Genomic DNA, 14,012 nt, shown 5'->3' on the forward strand with positions numbered 1-14,012 from the left:
GATAGTTTGACATTTCCCTCAAGCCACAGGTCTCTAAGAAATTATATGTCACTAAAAATTAAGAATCTAGAATCGGTAGATATTCCTAAATTCTTTTTCTTCCTGGAAATATAACGTTGACATTTTTAAGTCAGGGCATAAAAAGGACATTTGTGGTGAATAATAGTTTTTCCAAATATATCTATGGAAAGGAGTTTAGGTTTTGCAGGTACTTATAACCTGATGACTTGAATATTACTCATTATCATACATGATAAAAGAAAGCCTATTAGCATGTAAAGTACATGAGAAAAAAGCAATTGGGTTTATTTTAAATATATGACTATGTATTCAGTCTTTGGAATAGTGAAATGATAAATAGACCAAGTTTGGCTATGTATGTATTTCTGTTCAAGTGATATGCAATTTATTTCATTGTGCCTAAGTATGACTCATACAGACTTTCTCTCAGTAAATCTCAGCTTATTTTATGTTTAAATTTTCAAATAGGACCATACCAGAAAATTATTTTCACATAATCATGTATTAAGAAAAAAATAACTTTTTCAAAGGGGGCAAGGCAATGGATTCATTAAGTTCATTGCCTCAAATCTTTGTATTTTGGCACAGATTTAAATTTCTAAAAGTAGTTTCAAAACATAGTTGATTACTAGGATCCTGCATGGTATCACTTGAAACATCATATGCTTAATTATTTGCATTTTTCCTTGAATATCATACTAGAATGACAATCAGAGTCACAGTTTTGCCATTAAAAAGCAAATGTTGCGGGGGCATCTGGGTGGATCAGTCTGTTGGGCATCTGATTTTGGTTCAGGTCATGGTCTCATGGTTCATGGGTTCGAGTCCCACATCACGCTCTGTGCTGACAGCTCAGAGCCTGGAGTCTGCTTTGGAATCTGTGTCTCCCTCTCTCTCTCTGCCCTCCCCTTCCCCCAGCTGACACTGTCTCTATCTCTTAAAAATGAATAAACTTTAAAAAATACTTAAAAATATAAAGTAAAAAGCAAATTGTGGAATAAGCATATTATATATTTTCTGTACCTGCACTTTTGCACTTTGGGTTTAAAGGTGCTTCATCAGAATGGTCAGGGCAATCAAAGTCTCCATCACACTGCCATTGAGTACTTAGGAGGCATCGTCCATCAGTACAACTAAATTCTTCCACATTACACTGTCGATATGCTAGAGACAAAAAAACAAACCTTCTAATTCATATTACAAATACTCATTAAAACTACATCCCCCAATGTACACTATACCCAGTTAACCATGGGAGTTACCCATGTCTCCTATGATAAATGTTTCTAATTTCTTTTAGGAACAGTGGTCATAATGAAGAGATATTTGTGGTTGAAAAGTAGGATTAAGGGCCAGAAAATAAAGTAAAAAACAAGGCAATCTTAGTGTTTCTGAGTGAGGAAACAGAAATGCAATACTCGAGGATACGATACCATCTCTGTTCACCTATTATCTGTCTTCTAAAAATTTCCCTCCGAAAGAAAAACAAGAATAAAGCTATTAATTTTTTTTCAAGACTAAGCTTGATTAGGTATAGCACCAGAACATATGGATGAAGTGATTCTGAGTTATAATAATAATTCTCAGAAGCTGTAATGCTATGTTTGTGTTTGGGAAGGAGTGTTGAAAGTGTAAAGACATTGCTAAAATGAAAGAAAAGTAAATTTATAAAGCAATAAAAACAAAACTATAGTAATTATCCTATATATTGATACTTAGAGGTATTAAAAAGCTTTATTCAAATCACAGTATCAACCCATCAATTTTTAATGTTCATATCTATGCCTGTTTGTAAGTAAAACTCATTTGATTTTGAATATTATGAGTATTAGATTGAATTTCTCCTAAGTTTGTTAACCATAAAAACTATCATTTCCATTAAGAAACTTTCTGGTAAATCTGGCAAATATTCTACTTTTGAAAAGAGGGAATAAGATCTGTATGTTTATTAACAAATAGACAAAATTCCAATAGAAAAATAATTCAGCAATGATTATATAATTGAGATGTTTGTCACATAGAATGGCAAAATTAGAGAGTTCTAAAATACTCCAGTTTCCCTGGTCTTTCTTCCCTCCTGTTCCTCACTAGTTCATTCTCCTCAGTCAATAGGTCAATATGTACATTACATTCAAGTCTCTCCCAGCCCAGTAACAATAAAAATCCATCCACATAACTCTTAACTATACCTTACTCTTCTTTCCTACTACCCTAGCCAGCGTTTCCTCACTTATCTCCAGCTCTTCCTGAATTCATTAATATCCATTTCCACATCTGCCTTCTGAAATTCCTCTTTGAGCTAACAAATACGAAGTGACAAGTGAATTCAAAGGTGTCTCAGACTCTTTATCTATTTCACTTTCCTTCAGCATTTGATGTTGAGCACACTACCCTGTAAATAATTTCCTAATTTAATATTTATAATCCACTCTCCTGGACATCTTTCTAACTTCACGTTTGCTGTTCCCTTTTATCCTTCTTTCTGTATGAAGTCAACTCCTGTTCCATCCTAAAATATTGCAGGTGAAGCCCTAACTTCAATCTTCAACATGTTGCTTTCCCCTTTTCCTTTCTGCAGTGCTGGGTGTTCTCATTCTTGGCTACATTTTGAGTATCATCTTTATGCCAATGACCACCAAATTAATCTTATTTTCCTGGTTATCCTTTGGTCTCTGGAACTAAATTTTCAAACACTCACTGTACAGCTCTATGTGATTGTCTGATTAACACTTCATATTCAAAGTATCCAAAATTAATTCTTTTTTACATTTCTCTTCTCCATCTGCAAAACTTGGCCCTTAATCTCTTGTGTTCCAACGTTCATTAATAGTAACACACCATCCACCAAGTCATCCGAGCTAGAAATTCTCCTTTCTCCTCCATATCTGACCGTAGATGAATTCTGACTCATTCTGTTCTCCTCATTCCACCATTTCTGCCCTGGCTTATCATCACATCATTAGTCATCAGAACTATTGCAATAATTTTCTAGTTATCTTACTTTCTCCCTAATGTCTCCCCTCTCCCAGGGTAATATTTCATCCACTCTGCTGAAAAAGATGGTCCTGAAACATATTTTGACTGTGGCATTTCCCTATTTCAAATGTGTGTTGCCAACTAGGAGCCAAATAATTAAAAACAAATTCCTTAACAAATATTCCAGACTTTTTAGAATCCAGCTTCAACTTTCTAACTTACCTCAGAAAAGACTAATTGCTATTCTTCAACCATGTCAATTTACAGTCTTTTGTAAACATATAAAGAACTTTCTATGTGTGCAGAACTATTTTTAGCACTTTACAAATATTAACTTAATTCTCTTAACATCCTTAATATATATATTATACATTATATATATTATACATTATATATATAACATATATATGTATATAATATATATAATATATATATTTAATTAAATATATATTTATTTAATATAAAAAATATATTAATATAAAAAATATAAAAAATATATATATATATTTTAAAATAGATGAAGAATTTGGGTACAAAAAGGTGAAATAACTTTTCAAAGATCACACAGATAGTAAGGGGCAGGGCCAGGATCTGGACCCAGGCTGTATGCCTCTAAGGTCCAAGCTTTTAACCACTGTGTATGTTCTCTACCATCCAAATATGACTTTCTCTAACAATCCTTGCTTCTTTATTCTTTAGTGACTCAAAAATTATTCTCTCAGCTTTGCTCCCATGTATTGTGATTCTTATTGCCATCTGAAAATGTGTGCTATTTTTCTATATTGTATTTCTGATCTTCCTGTTTGTCTGCAATTTCTTCTATCTCTGTCCCATTCATCTCCATATCAACTGAGTAAGTGTCTAACAGAGGGAAGGTATTCAATCAGAATTAATTGTACTTCCGATTAACACCTTGAGCTATGATGTATCTTTTAAAACATCACATTGAATCTATGACTTAATGGTGAAATGATCATAAAAACTGGTATCCAATGATTTCTATCAGAGATTGCTATCAAAAACCAAGGCTATAGACACAACACAGGAAGAACAAAAGAGGGCACTAAATCTACTGCCTTTCATCATTCATCATTATATGTGGATTTTAATGCTTTTCATTTTACGTTTACTCATGTATGTATTTAAGTTTTTTTTTGCTTCTTACAAAAATACTAGGTTCATGTAAGAATTCAATTTCAACTAGGAATTTTTAATGATTTTCACTACAAAAGTTATATTTGTATTTGTGTGTATATTATATATGTACTGGTCCTATAAATATATATGCAATAAGATAAATTTTATCATTATATTATTCAATTTTAACAAATAAGTGTACATGTAAAAGGATAAGGTGAAAGGAAAATATTACGTATCCAATTTCTCTGATAGTTGTGAATTCTTTTTTTTCTCACTCAAGTATTTCATTTGGCTATAAGACTGACCTAGCTAGCCATATATTGTCTTTAAAGTTTAAAGCACTTTAAACCAAAAACATTTTCATAAACATTTCCCTGTGTGGCTCCTAATAAGAATATGCTACACGTAGGCATGATCTCCAAGTCAATGTGTAATTAAGCTAGAGCTTAAAGAAGTTATTGTGGCACATCTATATATTACTGAGTTTACATGTCCTTAGTGCATAAAGAAATGTGTTGTTCTTGTATTTATGTAATTCTTAAGATATCTTAAAAGATTCTTACTCAGCCTGACAACATCTTCTATGAAAAGTTTGGGTATACTTACCGCACTGCAGTGACTCATCGGAGCCATCTCCACAGTCATCATCATGGTCACAAACAAACTGCTTGGGGATGCACACTTTATTATGACACATGAAAGCATTTTCATCACATGTATTATTGGGAGCTAATAAAGATACCACAAATAATAAAGTTAGATGAGTACCTATTTCATCTTCCCCCACCTTAGGACTTTGGGGAATGTATGCTATTATACTCAATAATTCATAGTTATTTACCAAAAAAGAAAAGTTTGCTCAATATTCCATTCATAATATATATATGGACATACATATAAATTCATAATATATATTAACATGCATATATTTATATATGAAATATATGAACGCTGATTCAAAGTTTTAGTATTAATACATTCACCAATTCCACAGTGACCCTGAAATTTCAGGCCATTTAGCAATTTGTAAGTTTGCTAAAGGATGAAATCAAAAGTTCATAAGTGGTAAAAAAATCATTCAACTGTAATAATGTGGCTGTGTTTTTTCTCTCCTTATGCCTGCAGGATTGCTAGTAAAGTGATAAAAACCTTGCTTCTTTGTGAAAAATGAACCTGAAAAGACTACCGAGTGCTAATGCTCATGATGGAAGTGAAAAGAAAACATCAAAATAGCTAAGAAAACTATTGTTTCTAAGATGAAAATAAAACTTGGGTGACTTTGGGATATTGAAATAGGTTAAGATCTATGGTCTGATAAGCCCAACAAGTAAGTACCACATCAAATTAAGAATACTGATCCATGAAATGGAATACTGATTCTTTTGGAACCCTGATTCATGAAAACAATGCTCTAACAAGGGTACTAACCAATGGGGAAAATAGTTGACCAAAATGTCCAATAACCTTCAGCAAAAGTCCAAAAACTGGTAAGTTTTGCAGGGTAAATAAACTTTAATACTATATGCATGGAATCATAGTGGTTTGAGGAGATCATTTAAATATTTTCAATTACTTTGTCTAATATTTAAAAGATTAATGTATGTTAGGACTCAAGGTTGTTTGAGATATTTTGAATATAAAAAATCTGCTATAGAATAGATGCTAACTAAACTTATTATAGTAATTACTGTAAAATATCACATAGACCAAACCATTATGTTGTTTACCTAAAACTCATATAATGTTATATGTCAATTATATCTCACTTTTAAGTAAAATAAAAAAAGTATCTGATATATGTCACTATAGTATACTAGAAAGAGAAAGGTTTTGCAAAAAGTCACTCTGCTACTTATGATTTATATCTTATGGAAGGTTTTTACTTTCTTGTTTTATCTGTTTCTTTATTCACTTAACGGGAATGATAAGATCCGTCTGATAAACTTCTTGCAAGAACCAGATAAGGTATATGAAGCAGATCAGCTTATTTTAGGTACTCAGTAAATTCCCAGGTGCTATTTAAATTCCCATCTATTTAACAACTATTTTTGGCAGATTCCCAAAAACATTTCACTGAGATACTGTGGGAATTCAATAATGTAAATAAAACAACCTAACAATATAATTGACATATAATGGGCACTTGAAAAAATTTACATGCCTTCTAACTCCCCCCACCACATCCATGTCTTAATAGGTACTTCTCTCTACCTAGAATAACTCTCTTTTTTCTCTTTGTCCTTCATTACTAAGATAATGTTATTTCTTTTCCTTGAAATCCTTCTATGACACTTTTACCCTTTGTTATATAGTATTTCTTGATGATGACCTAGTATCTTCTATATTTAATTTGGTATTTAAAGTATTATAATTATTCTTTTACCCATATTCAAAAAAGGAAATCTCTGCTTTCAAGTCTGTAATGACTACAATAGAGATATGGGTAAGTAAAACAAAAAGGATTCCTTGGATTTAATCAAGTGTAACTTATTTCCAACAAATTTGTTTTCAAAAAAGATATGGAAGCCATGTAGAAGTAGCATTAAAACTTCCCATTATAATCATAGTAAAATTCAGTTACTAATAACTCCGCTAACTTTGAACTCTGTGACAGTTATATAACTCAAGTGAATTATGCCAATTCTAATACATGAATTATTCTTTAAAACGCCAAGCAACAGAGGCTTATTTGGCATTAACGCTTTCAGGTCACTTGAGTACAATTTGTTGTACTTTAGCATAATTTACTTAACAGCACCCATGTGGTCCAAAAGTGTTAATATGTCTCCCAGAGTGTTAACTTACTACAATAGCAATAGTATATTGGGGCCATCTGGATCACTGAATTGATGCGTAATCCTTTGTTATGTAGCCCTCAGTGGCCCCATTGACCTTTACAGACACACATATCGGTTTCAATATCAAAGTGAACTATTCTATAATAGCATGAGTTTTGAACACATAGGCCTGTCTCATAGTTTTCTTTTTCTTTCTCCACTTTAACTACCCCGTCCACCCATTTATACATACCCACACAGACATACACCTATATTATGGCTTCAAATACAGTTTTAAAGACCTGAAGACAGGTCATTGGAGAAATGATTGGCAGAATTCATTTTAATGGCCAGAATTCACAGCACTGCTTCTGACAACTTGCTCAGCTCAATGGATCCCCTATGTGACCTTGGGACAGTTTTCAAATATTCAGGCCCCTCATTCTCTTGATCATGCAAAATATTTTATCTAAATTTTTACTACTGAGTAATTCCGTGAACATTTCCTGAGGTGACCAAGAGTCAGAAACTTAGTAAATTGTTTGACCTCCAAAGGTGTTCCCCTGATCCCCCAGCTTCATTCAGCTATATCCATACTATTTTTACCTGACCTAAGGGTTAATACCCTCTCCTCAGGACTAATAGGTGTTTACTGACCTTCTGATCAGTAGTTATTTGGGATCACATCAGTCATTTATAGAGTGTCTGTAATAGGCAATCTAAAACACTTTGTGGGGGTGGGGTTCTAAAAAGAAAATAACAAATCTACTATAGTCACACAACATCAGATAGCTACATCATCTCAGAAGAGAAGAGATGGGTCTGTGTTCATCAGAATGGTTTTTAAATGGGTAATCCCAATGTGCATGTTTGAAAATCTCTGGACAGTAGCTGGTTAGAGGGGTTGCTGAACTACTCTGATGACAACATCCCACCTGATTAATTCTGGTACTATGTGTGAGTCCAGGGAGTGGGAAAGTGAGAGAAAATGTGAGATGGTAAATACTACAAAAGCAAGAGTCTGAGGGTGCTGCGGCAGCTTTCCTTCACGTGTCTTACCGCAGCCTGCTGTGGAGAGCTCATCACTTCCATTTGGACAGTCCCTTTCACCATCACAAAGCCAGTGCCGTGGCACACAGGCATGGGAGCCCTGACAGCTGAACATGTCAGTTGCACAGGTGGCAGTGCCTGAAACCCAAGGAAGGAATGCCATTAAGATCACTGCATGTCTGCTGGGAAAGTCTAACATTTATATTTCCCTTAGAAAGAAAGGACACAGAAGAATGTTGCTAACAAGGAAGAGATTGTAGCTATTTGGAATCATTAGATAGCATCCTTCTCCTACAGATGTTTACACATTTTCCTCCCAGAATGCATTTCTTGCTAATTGCAAGTGTCAGATTTCTTAAGGCTACATGGCAGAAAACAAGAAAGATCTTTTCTGCTTGTAACATGTAGCAAAGCATAGATATGTCATAGACTTGTGAATAAACTTTGATAACGTTTCTAAAAGACAGAACCTATAAGGATAATAATAATAATAGTAATAGTTATAATAACAATGTAATGATAATAATGAAATTTTTATTGCTTAATATATGCTAGGCACATAATATATTCACTCATTTAATTTTTGCAGTAATCCTAACCAGTAGACTATTATTAGCCTTATTTCACTGAAAGAAAACTGAGCCTCAGAGAAGTTGAAAGTCCCACAGGTTGAGCTAGGAGTCCAAAACTCTTCTGATTGCTAAGCACCTTCTCTTAACCACTAATGCTATGACTGTTACTCCCCACCTTGTGTTGGCTGAAAAGAATAAATGTATGCATGTTCCTTTTTTTCATACACACTTAATAAATAGAATTTACCTTTGCTCTGTCAATTCAATGTCCCTTTAGATGTATGATGTTTTTCAGATGTGTACAGAAAGAAAAAAATGCTTGCTGACTTTCACTATAAATTCAAAGGGTCATTGGTGGTTTCTTTGTTTCTCCTTATGTGGGTATAGGGTAAACATATGAAACAGAACATGATTATTTCTCAGGATATTTTCCTAGCTCCTGCTTTTATTTATATAACATGTTTGTTGAGTGAATCAGTTACATGACCCTCAAATCATGTTCTAACTTTTCTTTAACTTCATTTTCCTGGGAGCAAAAGCTGCCCATTGAAAGATGCTAGAAAGAAAGAAAGAAAGAAAGAAAGAAAGAAAGAAAGAAAGAAAGAAAGAAAGAAAGAAAGAAAGAAAGAAAACACATTGTTAGAACTATTCAAAAAAAAAAAAAAAAAAGCTATTATCTCCAGGAATAAAATACAATACGACTGAATGGAGTGAAGAGAGATATTTGTTTCCAAACATTTAAAGCAGTGACCAACATGCTTTCATTATATAATTATCATCTTTCTTTTCAGCTGTAGAGTTGCTAGGAGCAGAAAATGCTTTTCAAGGCAATGTTTTCAATACGGCAGGGCAACAGGGTGCCCATATAAAACCCCTTGAGGATTTTCTCCTTCATAAACATGACTGTCCTTCACATATACTTTAGCTTAGAAGACAGGATGGCAAGTGAATGTAGAAAAGTCCTCCAGGTAATTCACATGTGCTCATTTGATTGGGGATCAGTGCTAATAGAATGAGGTTTAATATGATATCTATTCCTGGAAGAAATCATAAAAAAATCTATTAAATAAATGTTGCTTTCATTTAAAAATGAATTTACCTGCTAACTATTATGTCTTTAGTACCTTCTGTAATAAAATTATCTTCCTCCAGAATTTATTTTTATACTATTCCTCATAATGATCTATCTTTTCAAACTTGCCATTAAAATATAAAGTGTCACTTTTACTATTATACTCTCAATTAGTGCTTTAATTTCCATAATATTTTTGTTATTTAGCTTGAGTTTAAAAAAAAAAAAGGCATTCTCCCTAGTAAGGAAGTTTTGGTGCATGTGAAACTCCTTGTCTACTTTCCGATTATCACCCAATTTATTCTCAAGGTAGGCATAATAGATATAACATCAATTTGGCTATTGAGAAATCTAATTCGCTACGACCTTGGAGAAGACTAGTGTTTGAGCTTCACTATTTGTAAAATGAGGGAAATGACTAGATAATTACTAAGACACCTCAAGCTATAAAATGGCATAAAGCTCTTTGCAGCTAATTTCCTGACTCCCTTGATAGTATTCAATAGATTCTGTGTTAAGAGCATGCCAAAACATCATAGTCAATTGGAAAGAAAATGGGCCAAAGAAAAAACTCATGGCATCATTCCATAGTTACTCCTGCCATCTGGAGACACATTGCCTTCCTCAGGGAAATGAATTCCAGGAAAGGAAGACAACCTGAAAGATTTCCACCAGATCCATCTTGGGTACCTGCTCAGATATTACATTTGATTGGTAAGAGTTACTATCCCATTTAGGAAATCCTCCAGAAATCTGAATTCTGGTCCTAGCTCTGTCATTACTGATTCTCTGAGTGACCTAAAGCAATTTATTAACTAAATGGGATCCTCAGATTCCAAGTCAGAACCATTATTGTGTTTATTAAGAAAGGTTGTGCTTACAGCACATATTAGAATATTTAAAGATGAAGATTAAGAATCTACATTTTTGGGGCACCTGGGTGGCTCAGTTGGTTGGGTGACCAACTTCGGCTCAGGTCGTGATCTCACAGTTTGTGAGTTCGAGCCCCGCGTTGGGCTCTGTGCTGACAGCTCAGAGCCTGGAGCCTGCTTCAGATTCTGTGTCTCTCTCTCTCTACCCCTCCTCTGCTCACGCTCTGTGTCTCTCTGTCTCTCAATAATAAATAAATGTTAAAAAAATTAAAAAAAGAATCTACATTTTTAACAAACTTCTAAGAAGAATATTTTGTGCACTTAAGGTTGTGAACTACTGAGATAAATTATTTATAAAGTTTCTTTCCAAACCTAGTATATTAGATTCAGTTCATTCAATGATACTTGGTCTAAAGATTTTGTATGTGTCACCAGCTTAGCAGTTAGCATATAAAATACAACCTGTAAGTAAGTTAAACAGACAGGTTTTGACAACAGGTAAACATGTCCATTACCATTTTAATTATTTAAAAAGTTATCAGCACATTGATAGATGTAGATTGGCAATAATACTCTGAAAAAGAACATTTATATTGTATACATTGATTCATGTTAGATGATCACAATAGTTACATAAGGGAGATTTTTTGTACCCTCTTAATAGGTAGCAAAAATGCAGATGTGGGATAATTCAGCTATGTATGATTGCATAAGCTTTATACCTTCTATTTTGCTGTGTCCACTCAGAAAAGACAGAGGTATCAATTGAGCACTTTGGTGTAGGGTGAAACAAAAGGTCAAATCCAAGATGATTTTAGTGACTGGCAACATGCTCACCTCATTGCAAGTAGGTGATTCTTTTGTTAAAATTAAAACAAAATCAATAGCAAAGAGGAAAAAGTAGTTAAAAGCCACTGGTGAAACATCTAATTGATTACTGATTTCTTTTTCCTTTCAGAGCTTTTCTACAGTGATCCTTCTGTATTTATCTGCCACATAACTGTTTCAGCTATGTAAACAAAAGATAGATTTGGGGTGGCTAAAATACAAGAAAATAAATTGTCTGCTTTCAGGGGACATCTCTAATTTTATGTTGTTTACGAACAACTTGAATAGTATAAAATCCTAGCAACCTGTCTCAATGGAAGTGACCTAAAAGGCCACAACTACTGAAATTTAAAAATGGTGTTAAGTACACCTAACTCTGTACATGCACCTTATTCTATGACTCAGGTCCTTTTCTCTCTAAAATAAGGATGATAAAAGCTATGAAATAGGGCTAATGCAATGAGTAAAGATTTTATGCCTATAATACAAACATGCAAATAGAAACAGATCAGAAAGATAAACACAAAGACACATAAATAAATAGTAGAATGACTGTCCATTTGTAATAAATTTATACAGACTAGATCACTTCCTTCTTTTTCCCCTTAAAAAAATTAAGCTAATAATTCCATTTAAGTTATTTGTTAAATGTTTGTGATTATTTGAAAGCAATTACACTGGCTATGTAGTTGATACATAGTGGGACATTCTATCTCTAATCCTAGAAAGCTGTTTATTGAAGTACACTTAAAAATACATAAATATCCCCCTTCTTTACTATCTATTTAAAACAATCCACTAATAACAATCACTATAATACATATATACAAACATAAATAGAGTGGGTAGCTTGTGACAGTGCAAATCAGTATATTTTTGAGGGCCACTTAGCAATACATATCATGAGCCATGAAAAATGTTTGATTATTTGATCCAAGTATTCTCAGTCATTGAGATCTATTCCAAAGAAGTAATTGAATACTAAAAAAAATAAAATTTGCAAATTTATTCATTGTGAATATTCAGGAAAAATCCTAAAAACTGAATAACTGTGTATGTAAAAATAGTAGAACGACAGGTTGTCATTAAAATAATAAAACCAGCTACATGGAAATGTATATGTAAATTTAAATTAAATTTAACAGAGTAGAAAACAGAGTTTCATGTTTTTGATTGCTCTAAAATTGTAGTGCACATATATCATATGCCTAAGAATTGAACGAGAACACAAAAGAAACAACTCACCGCAAATGCTATCACTTTCATCTAATCCATCTCCACAATCGTCCTCTCCATCACAAATCCAGTGTTTAGATATACATTTTTGTGCAGAACAAGCAAATTGGTTCCAAGAACAAGAAGAATCTAGACAACAAACAAAAATGTTTGCTTTAGATGCAATAGAAAAAAAAATCATGTGAGACCATCTTAGGATAGATCTGACAGTAAGAAAGTCCTTCCTTTAGATTTTGCTAAAATCAATTGTCTTATAATAAAACAAGCCAAATTTCTCTTCTCTACTACAGCTCTATAAAATTTTGACAACAGCCTGCTTATTCCCGCTGAGTGTTCAGGTTATGCAACATTTTTCCTCCCACAGAATTTTCACAGAATTATGCTGGCCACTCTCCCCTAAATATATATTCCAGGGTGTCATTAAAAAATTCAACATCTGGTACATAGATATAAAACAAATATTCCAAGTGTCGTCTAGTCATCCGTCCTAATTTTTAATTGATTTTTGAACAACTAGAGAAAAAAATGCTTCTAAGGCAAGATTACAATGTGCTATATTCACCAGCATATATGTTTGTTTATAATGATGAGGTGACTAAGGGGCTTTTAGCTCAAAGACAAGCCACCAGTTTTACACCCCTACCTACTAAACCTTAAGTGTTTTTACTTTTCTCTCTTAGGGACACTTAAGGCTGACTAATAACATCCAAATTCATTGGCATGGTGGCTTGTATTTTACTACCAAATTATGCATTTATAATAGTGTACTCCATTTATTTCCAAAGTCAGGTTTGTGATTTTTCTCCTTCACCCTTGGCCTATTCCTCCACTCAGCCTATTTATTACCAGGCAAAATCCAAAATAAAACCCTTCCAAATTCAAGTGTTCCAAATGTAAATGAGAATAAAAATAGACATTTGATTTTGATCCTATAAATTATTTAATAACCTTGAATCTTTATTTAAAATATTCACTTAGAAGACTTGTTGAAAAGAGTTTAGAAAAACTGAAGCCTGGAAAAAATGAAACTAAAGAAAGTACAACCGTATAATGGCTTCCTGTCCAGAAACTATGAATCTACATAAACTATTTGTAAAGTTCTCTGTTAATCCTGTTCAGAATCTGGCTCTAATGTAAAGATATATAGCATCTTAATCAAACAAAATGCACCTTCATATTTCATGATGACATTTACTTTTAGAGGAGTTTGACATTTCATAGAAGATCCATTTTTAATCTTTTCCTCTACTTTGTCTATTCACCACAGTGTACGTTATTTGTGTTAAATGAAAATAATGAATATATGCTTTGTTTCCCTGTAGAAAATTTCTTTGGCCTAGAAATTACAAAATCCATGAATTCTATAAAATAAATTTTCAAAGTGCTGTCTTGCCTTGCCAAGTAAAATGAAATGTACACATGAGAAATTAGGAGGTTAGATGCTGAGAGATGAGAATTTGAGGAAATA

The 14,012-nt window shown here is 33.2% G+C and overlaps 1 protein-coding gene across 1 annotated transcript in view; it reads right to left on the minus strand.

Annotated features, from left to right (window-relative positions):
- The window catches only part of LRP1B (LDL receptor related protein 1B), a 1,866,249-nt gene that overhangs the window by 265,969 nt on the left and 1,586,268 nt on the right, over positions 1–14,012 (minus strand). Inside the window, exons 51-54 of the mRNA XM_042994392.1 lie at positions 12,554–12,673; positions 7,974–8,102; positions 4,744–4,866; positions 1,045–1,185 (exon numbers count right to left, since the gene is read on the minus strand). Coding sequence (XP_042850326.1) covers positions 1,045–1,185; positions 4,744–4,866; positions 7,974–8,102; positions 12,554–12,673 — 513 coding nt within the window. The remainder of the gene's footprint in view (positions 1–1,044; positions 1,186–4,743; positions 4,867–7,973; positions 8,103–12,553; positions 12,674–14,012) is intronic.

This window comes from Panthera tigris, chromosome C1 (assembly GCF_018350195.1).
Source record: "Panthera tigris isolate Pti1 chromosome C1, P.tigris_Pti1_mat1.1, whole genome shotgun sequence".
NCBI lineage: Eukaryota > Metazoa > Chordata > Mammalia > Carnivora > Felidae > Panthera > Panthera tigris.